This window comes from Leucoraja erinacea, chromosome 7, assembly GCF_028641065.1.
Source record: "Leucoraja erinacea ecotype New England chromosome 7, Leri_hhj_1, whole genome shotgun sequence".
In the NCBI taxonomy this organism is placed as follows: Eukaryota; Metazoa; Chordata; class Chondrichthyes; order Rajiformes; family Rajidae; genus Leucoraja; species Leucoraja erinaceus.
The window spans coordinates 14,480,163-14,501,199 of NC_073383.1; the positions used below are offsets into that span (position 1 = coordinate 14,480,163).

The 21,037-nt window shown below is 40.6% G+C and overlaps 2 protein-coding genes across 4 annotated transcripts in view; one reads left to right on the top strand and one right to left on the bottom strand.

Annotated features, from left to right (window-relative positions):
- Positions 1-20,409, top strand: coq10b (coenzyme Q10B). Of its 2 annotated transcripts, XM_055637814.1 has the most exons (6): positions 44-179; positions 5,631-5,814; positions 9,204-9,350; positions 9,440-9,632; positions 12,302-12,403; positions 17,474-20,409. In XM_055637814.1, the coding sequence occupies exons 2-6, from the start codon at positions 5,726-5,728 to the stop codon at positions 17,639-17,641; spliced, it is 699 nt and encodes a 232-aa protein (XP_055493789.1). In that variant the 5' UTR covers positions 44-179; positions 5,631-5,725; the 3' UTR covers positions 17,642-20,409. The 2 variants fall into 2 exon arrangements, with proteins under 2 accessions (XP_055493788.1, XP_055493789.1); XM_055637813.1 differs by lacking the exon at positions 5,631-5,814 and having other exon boundaries at positions 1-179.
- Positions 20,154-21,037, bottom strand: part of hspd1 (heat shock 60 protein 1) — a 22,231-nt gene continuing 21,347 nt past the window's right edge. For both annotated transcript variants that reach the window (XM_055637812.1, XM_055637811.1), the window contains exon 12: positions 20,154-20,764. In XM_055637812.1, the coding sequence (XP_055493787.1) occupies positions 20,609-20,764 (156 nt within the window). In that variant the 3' untranslated portion in view covers positions 20,154-20,608. The remainder of the gene's footprint in view (positions 20,765-21,037) is intronic.

Genomic DNA, 21,037 nt, shown 5'->3' on the forward strand with positions numbered 1-21,037 from the left:
GGGCTGTGGGCGCTGGCGCTGGAGGAGTGAGCGGCTGACGTCAGCAGGTGGTCTTTCTCGGCGTAGTGAAGGGAAGGCGCAATGGCGAGGAGCGCTAGGCCTCTGAGGAAAGCGCTATGCGATGCGTTCCAGTTCCCGCTCACCCTGGCACGGGAGCGGCAGGCCAAGCACACCGTAAGGTAGCCTGTTTTTTACCCGTTAACCGTTGACAATCCAACCCGGTCCCCCCCCCCCACCGGCTTCCGAGCCGCCGACCTTGGAGAGTTTGGGGGTCGCTTTCGCTACTCGACGCCAAAGGCTTTCTTTTCCTGAGCTCGGCGCTGTGAGCGGATCGGCGGAGGGTGGGAGGGAGCGCGGCCCTGCAACTGCAGCTGGGGATCAGGGAGGAACAGCGCGGCGTTTAAACTACAGCAATAGTTTCGGTGGCTGCAATCAGCCGGTGACTCCCTGGTTGCTCACGGGTTCAGCATCGCTGTCACTGATCTTCCTGAGACATTCCGGCCAAAGATCACTTAACGATTACCTAAAGTAAAGTAGAGTAACGATCGCTTTGTAACAAACAGCAAGTTACACTTCAATTCATTTCAAGTACGATTTAAATAATGGTATAAAAACACAATTTGTTTTACATAAGTTTAAGTTGTGCGGTGGATGGTTTTAAAGAACGAATAATTTTAAAATTTGTGTCAGTATGGCAGTGGCATTATCACTTGTTAAGGAGAGATCGACAATTTATTAATGTCGCGATAGACCAAACGATGAAGGATGTCGAAAAAAAACATTGCCACATACCATCATTTCTTTAAATGTTTTCCTGATATAATTGTACTTTGACTCTCATCTTGACCAGTTCCGAGTAAAATGTAAATATGTCTCACTTTTGGGCTTTGTTATTTTCATTAAATTATTCCTATCTATTTATGTCACTGAGTTTGCCTCTAAAGCAACAGGGTCTCAAGCTGTAAATTGGCGACCGGCAAGCGAAATAAATTGTGTGGAAGTGTGCTTGGGGAGGCAAGCTGCAACCTTAGTAATTGAGTTTTGTGAAATATTGATTGCTAATTAAAGAACTTATTTCTCAAATAATTAAACGACCTAAAGCATTTTTCATACTTTAACTCCCGACTTTATTAATTGGGTAATAATATTAAGGATGTATTGTATCTAAACTTGTACACATAATTCTTATTTTGGAAAAGCACTAGTTGATTCGCTTTTGACCAAGTTGCTTGGAGTGTAATACTTTAACCTTTGTAATTGCCTATTCCCGTTGCCATGTATTCTGGTAATAGCAGGGAGACAGGTAATCGCAGGGAGACAATGGAATCTGTCTTTTAAGCAAAGTATTTTGCAGCATCCAGCTACCAGTATTACTGTTCGATAGGCTTGGCAATGTTGGAAGGGCATGGCGGAGAAAAGCATATTCCCTTTGGGAGCACCAGTGGTTGCATTTCTGAGATTACATTTTCAGTTAAATTTGATTTTAGATTTTCAGCACTAATAAGTTAAACATATAATTATGGTTCCTAGAGTACAAATTTAACCAATCCAGTAAATATTTAATTGTTCATATGACAATAAAACACTTTCTCTTGATATTCGTTACTTATTGTGAATGAACGTGTAGGCATATTTTTGATTGGGAGACAGTACCCATAGAAAATGTAAAATAGTTGGAAGAGTCAGTAAAAATTGGTCAAGAACCGAATCCTGTGTTTGCTAATATCTACCCTTCAAGAAATGGAGAATTATTCATGATGTCGATGTAGCCAGTCAATTTGGAGTCGGAGCCAGACAATATGGAAACAGGCCCTTCAACCTAACTCCAGTTTTGGTCTCCCCTATCTTGTGGTTTATCTTGTTCATATTATTTATGCCCCTCATGATTTTACAAATCTCTAAGGTCACCACACTGCGTGGAAAAAGAACCTGCCTCTCCTCAAATCTTCAGACTTGACAATGTCCCTGTAAATTTCCAGTTTAATGACAACCTTCAAAGAACAAGGTGACCAGAACTACAGAGCACTCAAAATGTGGCCTCACCAATATCTACAATTGTAACACAAGAACCTAACTTCTCCCCTCCAACACTTTCTTTACCATCCTGTTTTCTTTGTGTCTTCCACCCCCAGATCTGTACGCATCCCAGGTTCCTAACATTAAATGAGCAAATTCTGCCATGCTTTGCTTGCCAAAATGCAACCCTTTGCATTTGTCAGAATTAAACTCCATCTGCCGTTCCTTGGCCCAGTTGATCACAATCCTATTTTAATCTTGGGTAACTATTTTCACTGTCGATTATGCCACCACTTTTAATGTGATCTGCAAATTACCAACCATGCCACTTAATCTTGCATCTAAACAATCAATACAAATAATGAACAACCATGTACCCAGCATAAATTACTGTGGCATGCCACCAGTCTGTAAAGTAACCCTCGTCTACTACCCAAAAAAGACAAAGTGCTGGAGTAACGTAGCAGATCAGGCAGAACCTCTGAAGAACATGGATACGTGGCTTTTCGTGTTGGGACCTTCTTCAGGCTGATGGTAATTGGTGGGGAGAAAGATGAGGGTGGGACAGAGCCTGGCAAATGATAGGTGCATACAGGTGAGGGGGGGGGGCTGGTGATATGCAGATGGTTGGACAAAGGCCAAAGATGAAAAGACAAAAAAGTGTGAGGCAAGGAGTTGTGTCATCTAATCGTTTTGTCAAACACATGTGCTCGGTCTGTCAATGCCTGTTGGATCTCCCAGTTGCTAATCGTTTTAATTCCCACTCCCTTTCGCATACGGATCTCGCTGCCCTGGACTTCCTCCATTGCTAGAGTGAAGTCACATGCAAATTGGAGGAACAGCACATCATATTCTGCTTTGGTAGCTTGTAGCCCAATGGTATGAATTTTCCAATGTTAGGCAACCAACCTACAAACATCCCCCTCCCTTTTCACCCCTATCTTCCCCTGTGGCCCACTTAGATGTGCATCGATTTCTTCCTCCTTCCCCCTGTTCCTGTATCAAAGGCCTTGCTAAAGTCCATGCAGATATCTGCCACACTGCCTGTGTCTAGCTTCTTGGTCTCATCTTTAAAAAAAATCTCACATTCGTAAGACACTATTTCCCATGCACAAAGCCATGGTCCGATCTATCCCTGATCCATCTGCCTTTCCAAAAGCTGGTCGAACCTGTCTGCTCTCCACCAACGTACTCTTTCTCAAATAGAGGCACAACGTTAGCCATCCTCCAGTCTTCCGGCACCTCGTCTGAGACCATCAATAGTACAAATATTACCTCTTGTGGCTCCACAGTTTCTTCGAGGTTCCCACAATGTCTTGATCTCGTTGAACGGGTCCCAGAGATTGGCATGCCTTTAAGACCGTCTCGCACCCCATCTTCTGTAATGTGGACTCTCTTCACAATCACTCCCATCAACAACTTTATTAACTCCCTCAATTCCATAACTTCCATGTCTGTATCTATGGTGAATGCAGACAAGAAATAGTCATTTGACACTTTTCTAATTTCCTGTGACAAAGACAACCCTGTTGATCTTTAAGGGGCCTATTTTGTCCATGGTTACTCTTTGCTCTTAATATACATGTTGGATCTGTTTGGATTCTCCTTTACCTTCTCTGCCAAAGCTATCTTTTGTCCCCTGTTTGTTGCCCTCCTGATTTCCCGCAAGTGTACTCTCTACTCGGGGATTTACTTGATCCTAACATATGCCTATACCTAACGTATGCCTCCTTTTTCTTGACTGAAGCCCCAATGTCTTGTCATGGCAGAGTTTCTCTTCCTGGCAGCTCTGCCCTTCATTCCAACCGGAACATTCTGGCCCAGAATTCTCGCTGTCTTGAGTTTTAAAAGCCCCTCACTTTACCTGCATGCAACCTCCTCCAATCAACTTTTGGAAGTTCCTATCTGAATACCATCAATATTGGCCATGACCCAATTTAGCACTTCAACATTTGAACCAGTCTTATCTTTTTCCACAATTATCTTTAACCTATTAGAATTGTGATCACTTTGATCCCCAATAACATTTCAATGAAACTGCCCTGCCATATTTCCCAGGAGAATATTGCATGTTGCTGTTTCTCTGGTAGAAACATCACCATGTATTGAGAATTGTTTTCTGAACACATTTAACAAATTCCACCTCAGTCAAGCCCTTGGCACTCTGGCAGCCGCAGTTGATTTTTAAAATTGAAAATTAAAATCCCCTACTATTGTAGCCGTATTATTTTTGCACCGGTCCTTTCCTCTGTTAATTCTCACGATCATTAGGATCCAATGATGCAATCCCATCAAAGCGACCATCCCCCTACCCCTCCTTATTTCTCAATTCCACCAAGATAGTGTCACCAGGTGACCTGCCAGGAATATTCCTTCTATTTGCCATCATGATGTTCTACCAAATCAAAAATGCAAGAGTATTTCAATTATGCACTGAAGCTTGGGGTCTTTCATGACTATCTCAAAGTGTTTGGCTGCATTACTACTAATTGATGCATGCATTCCCAATGGCCCCACAGTGAAAGATGCCAGTTTCTAACCAGTTCAGTTTATGCCTCGTGATAGTAAGGAACAGTTGAACACATTTGATACAAAAATGTTTAGGGACCCAGCAATACTCCTGCTGAGGAGACACAAGAGACTGCAGATGCTGGAATCTTGAGCAAAAAAAAAACAAGCTGTTGGATGAACTCAGCGGGTCAGGCAGCCTCTATTGCAGATGATGTTGCTGGTTGGGATCCTCCTTCAGATGGAATATTCTTGCTGTAATATTGATAACTTGCACTCCAGAACCAGCCACTACTTGGAAAAGTAGAAAATTACCCACGTTAGATTTATCTAAAGAGAAAGCAGAACAAACCAGTCTGCCAACTGCTGTTATATTAATTTGCTATCAATTATCAACAAAATAATGGAACATTGTTGACAATTGGCACTTGTTGATAACTTCACCAGTGCCCAATTTATGTTCTGTCAGGATCACTCCAGTCCAGAATACACTGCAGCCCCAATCCCAATCAAGGACTTATTACGATTACAGTTAAAAGGACTGAATTCCAGTGTTGAAGTGACTAAGAGTGGTTTCAAGAACTCGGAGTAAAAGTAAAGTGGCATCATACTCAAAGATTGTGATTATAGAAAGCAATTTCGTTCTCCACCTGTGGATATGATAGCAAGCTTGTTTTGTTTTTTTGGGGTTTTTTTTGGTGCAGTGCTCTGAGTTACAACCTTGAACCTCCCTTGGTTATAAACATGAAAATAGGAATGTTTTTGCATTGTTTGGTGAAAGTATATAATTGTTCTTCTTTATATGTTTGAGGATTTAAACCTGATGAATTTAAAGAAAAGGAATGAAGGATGTTGTACAACTTGAGAGACTTGTTTTTAGTGATGGTGTTCCCATGCAACTAGTCTTAGTCCTACCTACTGAATTACCTCCTTTGGGGGGTGATGCTCAAGAATCTTCAAGTTTCAGTCTGCAGAAGGGACCCAACCAGAAATGTGGCATGTTCATTCCCTCCACAGATGCTGCCTGACCTGCTGAATTTCTCTAGCACTTTGTGTTTTACTGAAGTTTAACTTGTCTGGGCTTTCTCTATCTATCACTTTTTCAGACATCAGGATTAGAAAGAAGGTGAAGTAGGATGCCACAGTTACGCAACTAGTGGAGCTGCCTTCTAACAATGCCAGAGACCCGGGTTCAATCCTGATGTTGAGTGCTTTCTGTGTGAAGTGTGCACATTCTCCCCGTGACCGAATGGGTGCTCCAGTTTCCTCTCGCATCCTAAAGATGTGCAGGTTGGTTGGTTAATTGGTCACGATAAATTTCCTCTAACGTGCAAGTGAGTGATAGAATCCGGGGAGAGATGATGAGAATGTTGGGAGTACAAAAAAGGAGTTGGTGTAAATGGAATGGTTGGCACAGATTATGGCTGGAGGACTTCTGTGAAGAACTATCTATCAACTTAGATGCATGTTGCATGATTTTTGACCCCTGCTGCTTTTCTACAGTAATATTGCAGTGAAGTTTTCCTTGGGCTCCTCTGTTCCATAGAAAGCAGTCCTAGATTATCCAGTCTCGGCTACAATTTTCCAGTCTTGCTAACATCTGTCTAAACTGCTCTGCACCCTCTACAGAACAAGCAAATTGGTTCTGTAATATGATGACCAGAGCTATATGCAGTACTCGGGCTATGATCCAATTAACACACATATCCCTTCTATTCTGTCCCTTGGCTACTTAAAATAAAGCAATCAATTGAACTACTGATTAACCAGCCCCGCTGTCTTTAAGGATCTGTGGACATACACTCCAAGGCCCTTTAAGGTTTAAGAAAGTCCATTTAAAGTTTTCATATGCCAGATCATTTTATGAGGTCAAAAGCTTTATTCCTTCCTGCCAGCCCAAGTTTTGTGCCATCTGCAAATGTTATTGTGCCATCAGTAATCTATTTTGATGATTTACGAGAAAAAAAACAAGGACCTATTATTGAGCCTCAATGAATCTTTTTGGTAGCAACCCAACTGGTTCCCTATATGCATCGGATCCCGTGGGATTATACTTCTTTAATTAGCACATATTGCAGGACCTTGTCAAACATCTTGCTAAAATCCATGCAGACTCTATTGCATGCATCAACCTTATTGAATCTCTTGTTATCTCTTTAAAAAATTCAAATAAGTTGGCCAGATATCAACTATTACCATGTCGGCTTGCAAGTTAAAATACAGGTGACAGCTTTGAATGATGTGGAAATGGCAGCTGTTGAATTATTTTAATCGGGAGAGATTTCACAGCATGGAGGGGAATTTCAGTAACAGCTGGACTGAAGCAAAAAAGATGGAAGCCAAAAAACAGATTGAAGTAGATGACCTCCCCGACCATATAGCTTGGTATCGTGTAGGATATTGTGATATTTTGCTCCAGCTGAGATATTGGCTTTGGAGGAGTTTAAGGAGCAAAGCTCTTGGCAGTGTGGAAAGAATGGCATTGATCTTTTCTATTAGGAGGAATGTCTGCTGCTTCAGGAATAGATATCAGGAGACACCAGACGGGCCAGGAGTAATAAATCCAGGTTGGATGTCATGATTATACACGTGGAATCTGATCTTGAAGAGGCATGTAGCATGGATGTTGGCTCACGATATCATGCCAGCCTTCAATGTCTACACTAGTTCCAATTTTCGGCACTGTCTGGTGGTCTTCTATTCTGCTGTGCCGTTATTTAAGAACTACTTAAATATTGTGAAAGGGCTGCGTCTACTCTAAATCGTCTACTCCTTAAACCCATGCCCTCTGGTTACAGATCTGTCTGCCATGAGAAAATGTTTCTTATTATTCACCTCATCTACACCTCTCAAAATGTTGTTCACCTCATTTGGATTCCCTCGGCCTTCCCCGTTCAAAAGTAAAACAAAATTTAGTCTTTCCAGTATATCTTCATAGCTGAAGCATTCTATCCCAGGCAATGTCCCAGTGAATCTTCCCTGTACCCTCTCCAGTGCAATCCCATTCTTTGTTTGATATGGTGACCATAACTGCACACAGTATTTCAGCAGTTATTTCATAACTAACATTGTGCACTGTAACTCTTCATTTGTGCTAGCGTCATCAAAGATTGCTTTTGGTATTTATAATAGTGCAAAGTCATCTGTGAGAAGTGCAAAGATCTTGTGTACATTTCTAAGGATTCTTGATGGCAACAAGAGATGAAGTGGTTGAGGCAGGAGGTGGGAAACCTTTTGCTTTCATAATGTTTTCAGATGATCTCCATAAACATCTCCATGACTTGTTGGAATCTCAGACCAATGTCAATTTGCAAATAAATACTGATGTTTTACAGCACTGAAGTGATTTCACATTTCTGTACAGTTGGAGCAAACTAGCCCCTTTTGTTTGTCCTGGGTTCTATTGCTATGTGACAAAGTACCATAGACGTCAAAGATTGCTGTATTTATTTTATTTGTGCAACGTGACTAGTTAGTAACTCAGTAGTGACTTAAATGCTGACTTTAACCTTGATACAAACTTTACATGGCAAACACGTGAAATTGACATTGCTTTAGTGTAACATTTTCATTTTCCATTACTTCATTTCGGTCTGACTTAATTACAGTCTCTGGTGCAACAGTGATTTGAAGAATTAACGTGACATTTAATATTTTATCCAGAAAAATGTGGAGCATTTCATTAAATGGCATTGTATTTGGGATTATATTCAATACTTAGCTGGAGACACAAGCGAATACAGATGCTAGAAACTGGACCAACAAAAAAATCTGCTGGAGGAACTCAGTGGATCAGGCAGCATTTGCTTGATGAGGGGAGGGAAATTGTTGAATGAGTCCTGATGCAGCGTTTCAGCCTAAAATGTTGACCATTCCTACACACGTGCGTGCGTACATACTTTATACCGTGTTTTAATGTAATAATTTTGTGTGGACTGCCTATGAGCAGTAACTGAAAATCTGAAAAACTGCAGATAACTTAAATGTGAAATTAAAAAGAATGTTGGAAATACTCAGCAAGATGGGCAGCATCTACAGAAAATAAGCAAATTCAAGCATTTCTAACGACCCTTCTTCAGAACTGAACAAGTAATTAAGCAAGAGCGTTAAGTTGCAGACAGTGGGAGGGTTGGAATGAACAAAAGGAAAGCCTTGGGTGGGGAACAAGGTTATTCAGTTGATATAATGTTGGCAAGCTATTGAGTCTCCGTATTGTTAGCATGGCACTGTCAGCTTATTTCATGCTTAATTGGGATTCAAAAGGTGGTTGAGCAGCAAGCCGTAACTATCCACCTTAGGATGCAAAGTGCTAGTGCTGTTTCTACTATCCACCTTGGAAGTATATTTATGAACAAGTTATAGAAAAGGTGGTTTGAGGTAAGCAAGAATGCAGAGTTACAAAGTTGCAATCTAATCAGCCATGATGCTACCGAATACCAGAGCAGGCCTGAGTGTCCAGATGGTGGTCTTTCACTCTTAATTCATAAGTTTGTATGTAGGATGCAATATGTTTGTATGTTCATGCTGGGTGAAATGGAAAATGTGTGAGATTTTTGAGCTTTAATGGACCCAGAATGAAATAAGATAAATTGATATGTAGCAGTGAACTTGTTTAAATGTTGGAATACATATTTTCATGTTTAATAAATAGGTGATATTAATTATTAATCTAATAATAGGTATCTGGCTTCTTGTGGGATTCTAATGAACAGAGTTCCTATGCTCAAGACACCAAGACATTGCCATGCACAACAAAGGAATTTCTTCAACATTGCTGGCCCCCTAATAAACAAGAAGAAGGAGTATTCTGAAAGACGAGTAATAGGGTTGGTCACTTTCATGTTATCTACATTTTTTTGTTTTGCATTTAGTAGGTTTGACATTAAGCCTTAATTGAATTTCTCCATATATTTAGGTTTTCCATGTTGGAAATGTACAACGTTGTCTCCGGTGTTGCTGACTACAAACATTTTGTACCCTGGTGCAAGAAATCGGATGTGATATCTAAACGTTCAGGATATGCCAAAGCTCAATTAGAAGTAGGATTTCCACCAATAGTTGAACGGTATACATCAGTTGTGACCCTGGTACGACCACATTTAGTTAAGGTAAATTTTCGTTTTATAATCTGGTGGTATATTTTTGTAATTAATATCATTGACATTTTGTGGTTAGTTTGTTTTTCTGCAGGTACACAAAATTGCTGGAGAAACTCAGCGGGTGCAGCAGCATCTATGGAGCGAAGGAAATAGGCAATGTTTCGGGCCGAAACCCTTCTTCAGACTGTTTTTCTGCAAATGTGTTTTGCCTCCCAATTTTCTCCTTTTTCCTGATTCTCCCAAAGATATAGATCACTTGTTGAAATGGATACTGTTCAGCTATCACTAGTTGGCCAAGGTGGCCAGTATTCTTGTGAACCTTGGTAATGAGTCTTCAAAAGATATCGCAGTGAAAAGCAACACTGACTAACAAAATATCTGGGATTTTATATGGTGCTGTTTGAGGAGGATCGGGATGTGTCTGAGTTATCCTTTTCCCTACAACCATTTCCTCAGGATAATGGAGCTAATTGTATTGTCTTTCAGTGTTCAACTCACCTAGCACAGATGAGAGCCCATTCAGAACTTTCCATGTTTATATCACTTTGCTGTCCAGTGGATAAAACTCATGGCATCGTATAACTATCAGTTTCATAATGTATGAAACAAAAACCGAATTTAAAAAAAGCAAAAAAAAATTCTGTGTCATCCAGTATTTTTAGTTCATTTAATCCAATTTGTAAAAGGAAATTAAAAACATTATTATATGTTGTTAGTTATTTTCCACCGTGAAATCCACAGATTCACCACCCTCTGATTAAAGAAATTCCTCATCTCCTTCCGAAATGAACATCCTTCAATTCTGAGGCTATGACCTATAGTCCTAGACCCTACCACTTGTGGAAACATCCTCTCCACGTCCACTCTATCCAAGCCTTTCACTAGTCGGTACGTTTCAATGAGATCCCCTCTCATTCTTCTAAACTCCAGTGAGTACAGGCCCAGTGCCGACAAACGCTTATCATATGTTAACCCACTCATTCCTGGGATCATCCTTGTAAACCTCCTCTGGACCCTCTCCAGAGCCAACACGTCCATCCTCAGATATGTTGCCCAAAATTGCTCACAATACTCAAAAAACGGCCTTACCAGCGCCTTATAGAGCCTCGGCATATCATCCCAGTTTTTGTATTTTAGCCTCTTGCAATAAATGCGAGCATTGAGTTTGCTTTCTTTACAACCGATTCGACTAGCAGATTAACTTTTCGGGAATCCTGCACCATCACTCTCAAGTCGCTTTGCACCTCAGAATTCTGGATTTGCACCCCATTTAAAAAATAGTCTACACCTTTATTCCAACTATCAAAATGTCCATTTATTTTATCGTTCACAGCAAGGATTTGATGACTATTCAAGGAAAGTATCTTTCTGGTACCTCCCACACCATCCTTGGCATTAACAAAATCCACTGAATGGGAACTAGAAAAGAAAAACACAGATCTCTGTAATGCTAGATTTAGACCTGGATAACTATGCAAACGGCTGGTCCTGGTTTTCCCCATTACCATCTGAATCATCTGAGTCATTCATTGGAATGTCATTTATTTGCATGTGTGCAATGTGTGTAATTTTTCTCATATGCCTCTTTTCAAATTGGACGAACTTGTATGTGGATATCTTGTGTGCTATAGCTGGAAGCGGTAAATTTTTCCACCTTTTGATTTGAATTTTTAGTTCTCATCACCTGTTATCTGACAACAGCAATGGCTTGTGACCTGCTACTAGGTTTCTGCCAACTCCACTTATGTAATAGCTGCCAAGTGGAGCTCGTGGTCTATTGCATGGACTTGCTTATTTAATCTCCTTTACAAGCAGACATCAGATCTGTTCCCACTTTATATACAGCTGGAACTTTATCCTCTGGAACTCTGTCCTCTCATTTTGACCTGTCACGTATTTCCATCCACTGCTCTCTGCGTTCCTATAATTTAGTTATCAAGTCACAATGAACAGGGTCATGTTTTTTTAAAAATTGCTAAATATTCCATATTCCATTTTTATAAACAAAAATATATTTTGCAGATTTTAACTTGAGTTGAGATCCATATAAATGGAAAAGCATGTGCAATCTGCAGGCTGCAGAGATGTTGCATTGAATTTTAGCAAACAAGTTATGCAATTAAGTTCTAATATTTTGTGGGTTAGTACTTCTAGCCTGCATTATCATCACCCAAAAGCACTTTGAGGTCTGTGTCCTGATCAATTCTTATTGAATCATTTTGTGATAGGGGCAACAATTAGAATTAAAGGGTGCTCTTTTCGAAAGGAGGTGAGGAGGAACTTCTTCAGTCAGAGGGTAGTTAATCTATGAAACATTGCCACAGAGGGCTGTGGAGGCCAAGTCAGTGAATATTTTTAAGGCAGAGATAGACACGTTCTTGATTAGAACGGGTGTCAAGGGTTATTGGGAGATGGCAGGAAAATAAGATTAGGAGGCAGAGATCAGCCATGATTGAATGGCGGAGTAGACTCCATGGGCCGCATGGCCTAATTCTACCCCTATAATTTATAACTTGTGAACAAAGTATTAAAGGCTATTGTATCATGAGCAGTTTGTTTTTGGAAAATTGGATGATGTGCTAACTCTCTCAATGGAAATGTTTGAACAAATAAAGTGAATTGTAGTGTTTAATGTTTTCATAATACAATTAACATTCTTGATGAAACATTTATTATAGGCCTCTTGTACAGATGGGAGACTATTTAATCATTTGGAGACAAATTGGCGATTCAGCCCTGGAGTTCCCGGATATCCAAGGACCTGCACTGTGGATTTTTCGGTAGGCAACATAGAATCCCTGCCTTTAACTGGAGATTGATGTTAACTTCTACCAACTATAGCAGTTGTTGGTTTCCATCTAAATATAGAGCATCCTAGCTACTGAACTCGACCCAGTGTGATTGCTTCTTAGATGTCCCATCAGAATATGTTCTTTGAGATTGTTATCCTTTGACTATTTGCTCGACTGGACAAATCAAAGAGAAAGTAATGACTTTACCTGTAATAACAACAGGAAAAAACCCATCACACCAATCAGCAAGATCGAATTTCAATCATAATTCAGCAATCGCGTTAGCAGTTGAGAGTAGGGCAAAATGGAAAATTACTTTAGATTTTAAGGCAAAGGAGTAAATTTCAGTAGTTTATGACTATCAATTTTAACCCCCTCAAATATCCTTTATCCTTTAGATAGACACAAATTGCTGGAGTAACTCTGCGGGACCGACAGCATCTTTGGATGGAAGGAACGGGTGATGTTTCTGGTCGAGACCCTTCTTCAGACTGAAGAAGGGTCTCGACCCAAAACGTCACCTGTTTCTTCTATTCAGAGATGCTGCCTGTGCTGCTGAGTTACTCCAGCATTTTGTGTCTATCTCCAGCATCTGCAGTTCCTTCCTACACATGCTCCTTTCTCCTTTGAATTGAGTGATACGATTTCTGTCCGAGGAGACTGATGTGACTCAAGGCTAGATGCATGCACTGGAACCATTGTTAATTGTGCCAACCAGGTTAAATTGCAAACTAGTAGGATATTCAGCCCATTGAGTTTGCGATTGCAAACATTCTTAGGCAGGTGTTTCTGCAGACTGGATAGCATGCAACAAAAGCTTTTCACTGCACCTTGGTACACGTGACAATGAACTAAACTAAAAGCTGTTCCAGAGGAAGATGGCTCTGAGAAAGCTGTTGTGCCATAAAAATCTTTGTCTACCAATATTATTTGATTTATCCAACACTACATCATCTCTTTATGTATTTTCCAAATCCACCTATACAAAAACATGAATTATAAGTTAATTCATAAACTTTTTATGAGCTAATCTATAAGAATCTAATTTGGCAGGATCTGATTTTAATCAGCGTTAAGCCATTGCCAAATTGCGTCAACAATTAAGAGGGTGGTGGGGGTAAATCAAATGCAATTCAGAAGGTTATGACTCAATTTTGAACTCCCAGAAATCTTTTCTTTAATTCGAAGAAGACTCGAGGCTAAATGCATGCACTGGCACCATTTTTAATTGTCACTCAGCCCCATTGAGTTTGAAATTATTAAACATTCATTGGCAGGTTGTTTCCGAGGAGAATGGCTGTGAATGATTTTCAGCCATCAAAGTCTACCGATGTAATTTGAAAGCATTTGTCCTATGCTACATACCACTTTATGTATTATCCCAATTTAGACTCCATCTAACCTTCACTCAGTAGCAATGTAATGATCTTTGTCCTAAGCAACTAAATACAACTTGGTGTATAACAAAGGGATGGAGCCCTTCGGCCTGCCATGTCTATGCTGACCATGATGCTAATCTAACTTATCCTATCTGCTTGAAAACGGGGTGTATCATGGAATATATCGACGTGCCCATGGATGTCAACATGCCCCTCCTGACATGACCATTGTCTATGTCCTTTCCCTGGGTGAATACTGGTGCAAATTACTCATAAGGCCTGCCTACTTCCTCTGGCTCCAGTCATAGATTGCCTTCTTCATCCTTGAGTGGACCTACCCTTCCCCTAACTGCTCTCTTACTCCTAATCAATATATAAAATGCCTTTGGATTATTTTTAATCGTACATACCAAAGACATTTCAAGGCCCTATTTGCCACTTGCTATTTCCTTATTTTAGTTTGTTCTTGTTTACTTTATAATCCTCAAGGGCACTGTCTGAATTCAAGTTTCAAATCTTTACATATGCTTCCCTTTTTTTCTTTTGGACTAAATGTGTGAAATCTCCTGTCATCCAAGGTTCCCAAAGCTTGCCATCCTTGTCTTTCAGGAAACTTCCTGGACCTGCACTCTAGCCAGCTGCCCTTTATAGAACTCCTTCATGTCATATGTAACTTTACCTTCAAATACCTGCTCCTAATCTACTCTTCCCCATCTTCTGCCGATCACTGTGGCAGATAGCAATACACAATTCAGCATTTTCATCCGAGGACCAGTCTATTTCTATCCACAACTATTGTAAAAATGTATGGAGTTATGATCACTGTTCCTCAATGAAACTTCTATCTCCTGGGAAGGCTCATTCGTGTAGCATGGCCTATCCCTAGCTCAAAAATCAGCATGTTGTTTTAAGAATCCCTTCAGGATGTTACTGACAAATTCTGCCCCATCTATGCTCCTACCACTAAGGGAATCCCTTTCAATATTGAGAAAGTTAACCCACTACATCTACCCTGTTTTTATAACTTCTCATCATCCGATTGGGAGATTTATAGTATTATACCATCAGTGTGATTTCTTATTCCAGACTTCTAGCCATATGGCCTTGCTGGCTGAACTCTCCAGGATGACCCATCTAAGTGCAGCTGCAGCATTCTCCCTGAACAGCCACTCAACTACCCATCTCTTTTACTCAACTACCCACTCAACACCCACTTCTATCATGTCTGAAAAAATTTGCCTTGCGGTAATGCTGCTCACTTCTCTCCAAAGCCCAATACTCATCAAAGCCTGCAATGTGACCTCAATCGCAGTATGTGGACAATCAGGACAGCCCTTCTCAAAATGGCTGCTTCCTGTCTTTTATATACTAGCTGTGCCTTTGTAAACACTGTCCTTTGGCTCGACACAAGGCTTGCTGATAGGCCTTATCTCGGATTGCACTTTTAAAGACTTTCTTTGACCTTGATGCTAGGCCTGCTGCTAGGAACAAATCCATATTCTAATAGCAACATTTCAGGATTATGTTTATACACAGAGTGATGGAATAACTCAGCAGGTCAGGCAGCATCCCTGGAGAACATAGATGGGTAACATTTAGGGTAGGGACTCTTCTTCAGACTGCTCAGTTCCGGATCATTTCAATTCTCAGACCGGGTCCAATCCTGATTAATGCCCCTGTCCCACTTAGGAAACCTGAACGGAAACCTCTGGAGACTTTGCGCCCCACCCAAGGTTTCCGTGCGGTTCCCGGAGGTTGCAGGTAGTGGAAGCAGGTAGGGAGACTGACAAAAACCTCTGGGAACTGCACGGATACCTTGGGTGGGGCGCAAAGTCTCCAGAGGTTTCTGTTCAGGTTTCCTAAGTGGGACAGGGGCATAAGGGTGCTGTCTGCATGGCGTACATTCTCCCTGAGTTTGTACATTTTCTCTGAGTGCTCCGGTTTCCTCTCACTCCAAAGACGTACAGGTTTGTCGGTTCATCAGCTTTAGTAAAGTGTAATTGTCCCTAGTGTGAGATAGTACAAATGTATGGGGTGATCGTTGGTTGGCGTGGACTGAAGGGACTGTTTCTACACTGTATCTCGTCTAAAGTTGCTTCATAGCACCAGAGGCCAGGTTCACTTTTAATCTTGTGTCGTCTGTGTGAAGTGTGTTCATTTATTATTGTTGTGTGTACAGAGGTACAGTAAAAAGGTTGATCTGCATGCTGTCCAGTCACATCATTTTGCACAGCAAGCAAAGACTTGCCATATGCCAGTTTGCAACTTACAAGTCTCTTAAAAAGTCTATTCTTGGCCTCGGGTGATATGTAATTTCTTATACTATCACACTAAGGCCCAGTGTCCTGGCAGCACTGGATGGATGAACCAGGAATCGGCCTGACTCAGCATCATGCTGTTTCTCCTTCCACCATTGCTCTGTGCAATTGCAGCCAGATGTGCTCTATCTACTTGCTCACCTGGCTTCTGGAAGGGTCTCAACCCGAAATGTCACCCATTCCTTCTCTCCAGAGGAGGATGTTGCCAGGTCTAGAGGGTGTGAGCTATAGGGAGAGGTTGAGTAGGCTGGGACTCTATTCCATGTAGCGCAGGAGGATGCGGGGTGATCTTATTGAGGGATACAAAATCATGAGAGGAATAGATCGGGTAAATCACAGTGTATCTTGCCCAGAGTAGGGGAATCGAGGACCAGAGGGCATAGGTTCAAGGTGAAGGGGAAGAGATCTAATAGGAATCCCAGGGGCAACGTTTTCACACAAAGGGTGGTGGGTGGAACAAGCTGCCAGAGGAGGGAGTTGAGGCTGGGACTATCCCATTGTTTAAGAAACAGTTAGACAGGTACATGGATAGGACAGGTTTGGAGGGATATGGACCAAGCGCAGGCAAGTGGGACTAGTGTAGCTGGGACTGTTGGTGGTGTGGGCAAGTTGGGCCGAAGGTCCTGTTTCCACACTGTATCACACTATGACTCTATATGCTGCCTATCCCATCGAGTTACTCCGGCATTTTGTGTCCATCTTTACAGTAGGACCAAATTCAAAAAGCCAGAATGCTGAAAGATTTCTTGTGGCCCTGGGATCAAATCAACACAAGTACAACATTCAATGTGGGATGGGATTTTTTTTGTTCTAGTATATTCAGATTCTAGAATCTTAAATGCAAATTGTGGATTCTATGAACTGTTGGGTTAATCCCCAGGATATTATGACAACTGCACATTTTCCAGGTTTTTCCAATATTGTTTTAGCAATAGGTGAACTCAGCCACTCTTTCCATCCTGGTCTTCACTGGTCAAATTACCCGAAGATTATTATCTGTAATTGAAATGATCTTCCAACTATGAGAAGGAACCTGTATTTTCAGATTAATGCTGTATACTGCCATTGAGGCACAATTTGCTCTGTATATAGAAAAAGCTATGTAGGTTTGCAATAAAGCAGTGATGAGTTAAGCATTCAATGAGCCCATGCTGGCTGCAGCTTTACCCATGGCAGTAAATCATTACCTTTTTTAAAATATCTGTATATCTGTAAAAACTCTTGTGGTTTCCTGAGTCTGGACTGGAGTATAACACACTACTTTGGTAAATTTCAAATGTAATTTATTTCTAATTGGTATTGTCTTTTTGTGCATTATTATGATGTTAATTTTATTCTATGCTTTGTTTTACGACCCACAGATTTCTTTTGAATTCCGTTCTTTGCTGCACTCTCAGCTTGCCACTGTGTTTTTTGACGAGGTTGTTAAACAGATGGTAGCAGCATTTGAAAGAAGAGCAAAAAAGCTGTATGGTCCAGAAACCAACATCCCACGAGAACTTATGCTTCATGAGGTGCATCACACGTAAATAAAAGCTGGAAGGAACCGTTGTAGGTCCCCTTCTTGAAAGTTGTATAGATTTATTTATTAGTGTGGCACATTTCCACTTCTGCAAATGTGGGGGTGACCTTCATTACCTACTTGTAACACTTGATTTTATAATATAGCACTGTAACTTTATTGGAAAGGTCTTTTGACAGTGTTACAAGCAAAACACATATAAGTATACATGTATATAAAGTGCAAATTATTCAGTTGTAACTAAATGTAATTTTTCCACATGTGCATTATTAAGTTGGACTGACTGCAATAATTTGTGCAGATTGAGAAGGCAGTCATGTCGTGTGTTTGGCCATGCGGGTAATGTGAGTAGTGAATTTAGTGTCAGACACTAACTCCTATATGTCTAAATATACACTATAAAGGCAAACAAGTGAACATATTTTCATAAGGAATTTTTAAAAAAGTACCTTTATTTATCTTAATCCTCAGCTGAGATGGAGCCATCATAATTTCAATAGTTGTAAAATGGAAATCAATGATTTGTCAAATCATAAGGCATCAAATAAATATATAAATGGAAAAAAACCCTTTATAACGGAGGCTTTCATACTCCTGTCAATTCTGGTGTAGCCAGCTGAGAATTTGCTTTGCTCTGTAAGAAAGAGCAAAAAGCCTGTCATAATATGTAGGTATAAAAAGCCTCTTGCACTCCCAGTGAGATTCATAACTAGTTGATTTAAATAATCAGCCTCAATTCAACACAGTCACTCTATTTTGAAGAGACTGACAAAAGTAATTCCAATGATTCTCTTCGTGGTGTAAGGAGGGCATACAGTGCCCTCCATGTTTGGGACAAATACCCATCATTTATTTATTTATTTAGCCTCTGTACTCCACAATGAGATTTGTAATAGAAAAAAATCACGTGGTTAAAGTGCACATTGTCAGATTTTACGAAAAGGCCATTTTTATACATTTTGGTTTCACCATGAAGAAATTACAGCAGTGTTTATACATAGTCCCCCCCCCCCATTTCAGTGCACCATAATGTTTGGGACACAGCAATGTCATGTAAATCAAAGTAGTCATGTTTAGTATTTTGCAAGCAATTACTGCTTGAAATCTGCGATTCATGGACATCACCTGTTGCTGGGTGTCTTCTCTGGGGATGCGCTGCCAGGCCTGTATTGCAGCCATCTTTAAATTATGCTTGTTTTGGGGGCTAGTCCCCTTCATTTTCCCCTCAGCATATAAAGGTCATGCTCAATTGGGTTCAGATCAGGTGATTGACTTGGCCACTCAAGAATTCACCATTTTTTAGCTTTGAAAAACTCCTTTGTTGCTTTAGTAGTATGTTTGGGGTCATTGTCTTGCTGTGGAATGAACCACCAGCCAATGAGTTTTAAGGCATTTGTTTGAACTTGAGCAGGTAGGATGTGTCTATGCACTTCAGAATTCATTATACTACTACCATCATCAGTTGTATCATTAATGAAGATAAGTGAGCCAGTACCTTCAGCAGCCATACATGCCCAGGCCATAACACCCCCACCACTGTTTCACAGGTGAAGTGGGATGCTTTGGATCTTGGGCATTTCCTTCTATCCTCCATACTTTGCTCTTGCCATCACTTTGAGATAAAGTTAATCTTTATCTCATCAAGCCCTTTTTCCAGAACTGTGTTTACTCTTTAAAGTACTTCTTGGCAAACTGTAACCTGGCCATCTATTTTTGCGGCTAACCAGTGGTTTGCATCTTGCAGTGTGGCCTCTGTATTTCTGTTCACAGAGTCTTCTGCGGACAGTGGTCATTGACAAATCCACACCTGCCTCCTGAAGAGTGTTTCTGATCTTCCGGACCGGTGTTTGGGGATTTTTTTTTATTGAGAGAATTCGTCTGTCATCAGCTGTGGAGATTTCCTTGCCCTGCCTGTCCCTTTGCGATCAGTAAGCTCTCCTTCTTAACAAAATGTTTCAAACAGTTGATTTTGGTAAGCCTAAGGTTTATGTTTTATTCTTATTTCTCAGTCTCATAATGGCTTCTTTGACTTTCATTGGCATGGCTTTAGTCCTCGTGTTGATAAACAGCAATAAGTTTCCAAAGATGATGGAAAGACTGGGTGCTAAGAGCTCACTTATACCTGCATTGAGGTACATCTGAGCAATTACAGAAGCCTGTGAAACCATGTGTCCCAAACATCATTGTGCCCTGAAATGGGGGGGGGGAACTATGTATAAACACCGCTGTCATTTCTACATGGTGAAGCAAATGTATAAAAATAGCCTTTAATAAAATCTGACAACGTGCTCTTTAACCACATTTGATGGTGCAGTACAGAGGCAAATAAATAATGGGTCTTTGTGCTAAATATTATAGAGGGCACTTCAAATAGTAAACTCATTGAAACCATGCATGATCTGTTCTGTAAAGTATTTGTTAATGTGTAGTTTTTAGAATCATGCTAATGAATCCAATAAGAGTTGGGGGATTCAAATGGACAGGTATAGTTAATTCCCCCAGAATGAAGTCACAGAACATAAAGGTAACTATCTGCTTTTATTTTAAGGCAATGTTACATGATATTTTGTACTGTACTGGATGGTATATAGATCAGTTGTTTTTCACAGAAAACCTCCCTTGATCATTTGTTACCTGTGCCTTTAAAAAATTGTCAGCACAATACTGTTACAATAAAATCAATAAGTAACATCTTCACATTCAGTACTTCCAGGAATGTACAAATGTTGATTTTATTCAGAATACAAAATAAATTACAATTCTTAGCACTGACAATGAGGGCAGTAAACAAGTTATTTGAGATCCAGCACAGTCCAACTGAGATCAACTTAATTACAAATATTTCAATGATGAGAGTTTCCGTAAAGTTTGGTTCATAGTCATGTCTCTCTTGTAGTCTTCCATCGGAGCAGCCATTGCACTGAGACCATACAAGCAGTCACCTCAGGTCATGGTAAACCTTGCAGCAAGGGAATTAAAACATATCACCTCCCATACCAGCACCAGGCATGCCACCCATACCCCCCATTCCTTGTGCCTTCTCATCTTTTGGAAGTTCTGTAACCACACCTTCGGCTGTGGCTAGGAGAGAGGCAACTCCAGCTGCATCCATCAAGGCAGTCCGTACAACCTGAAAGTGAAAATAATTCCATGGGTCATTCTCCACCCAGGACAAGACGAGTTACTTCCCTTCTGGTCAAAACAGAGCTCAATGCAGCTCAGACTCGTGGAGAATTTGAGAGGGGGAGGGGGGGAAATGGCGATTTTGGCATCCAAAATAATGTGGAATAATGCAGAAGATTGGACTATTTTGAGAATTTTGGTAACTTTGTCGGCTCATGTGTCAATGTGTACTGCCTAGGTGAGGTCAGCTGTTTGATTTTAAATTGGGTTGCATGCAAAG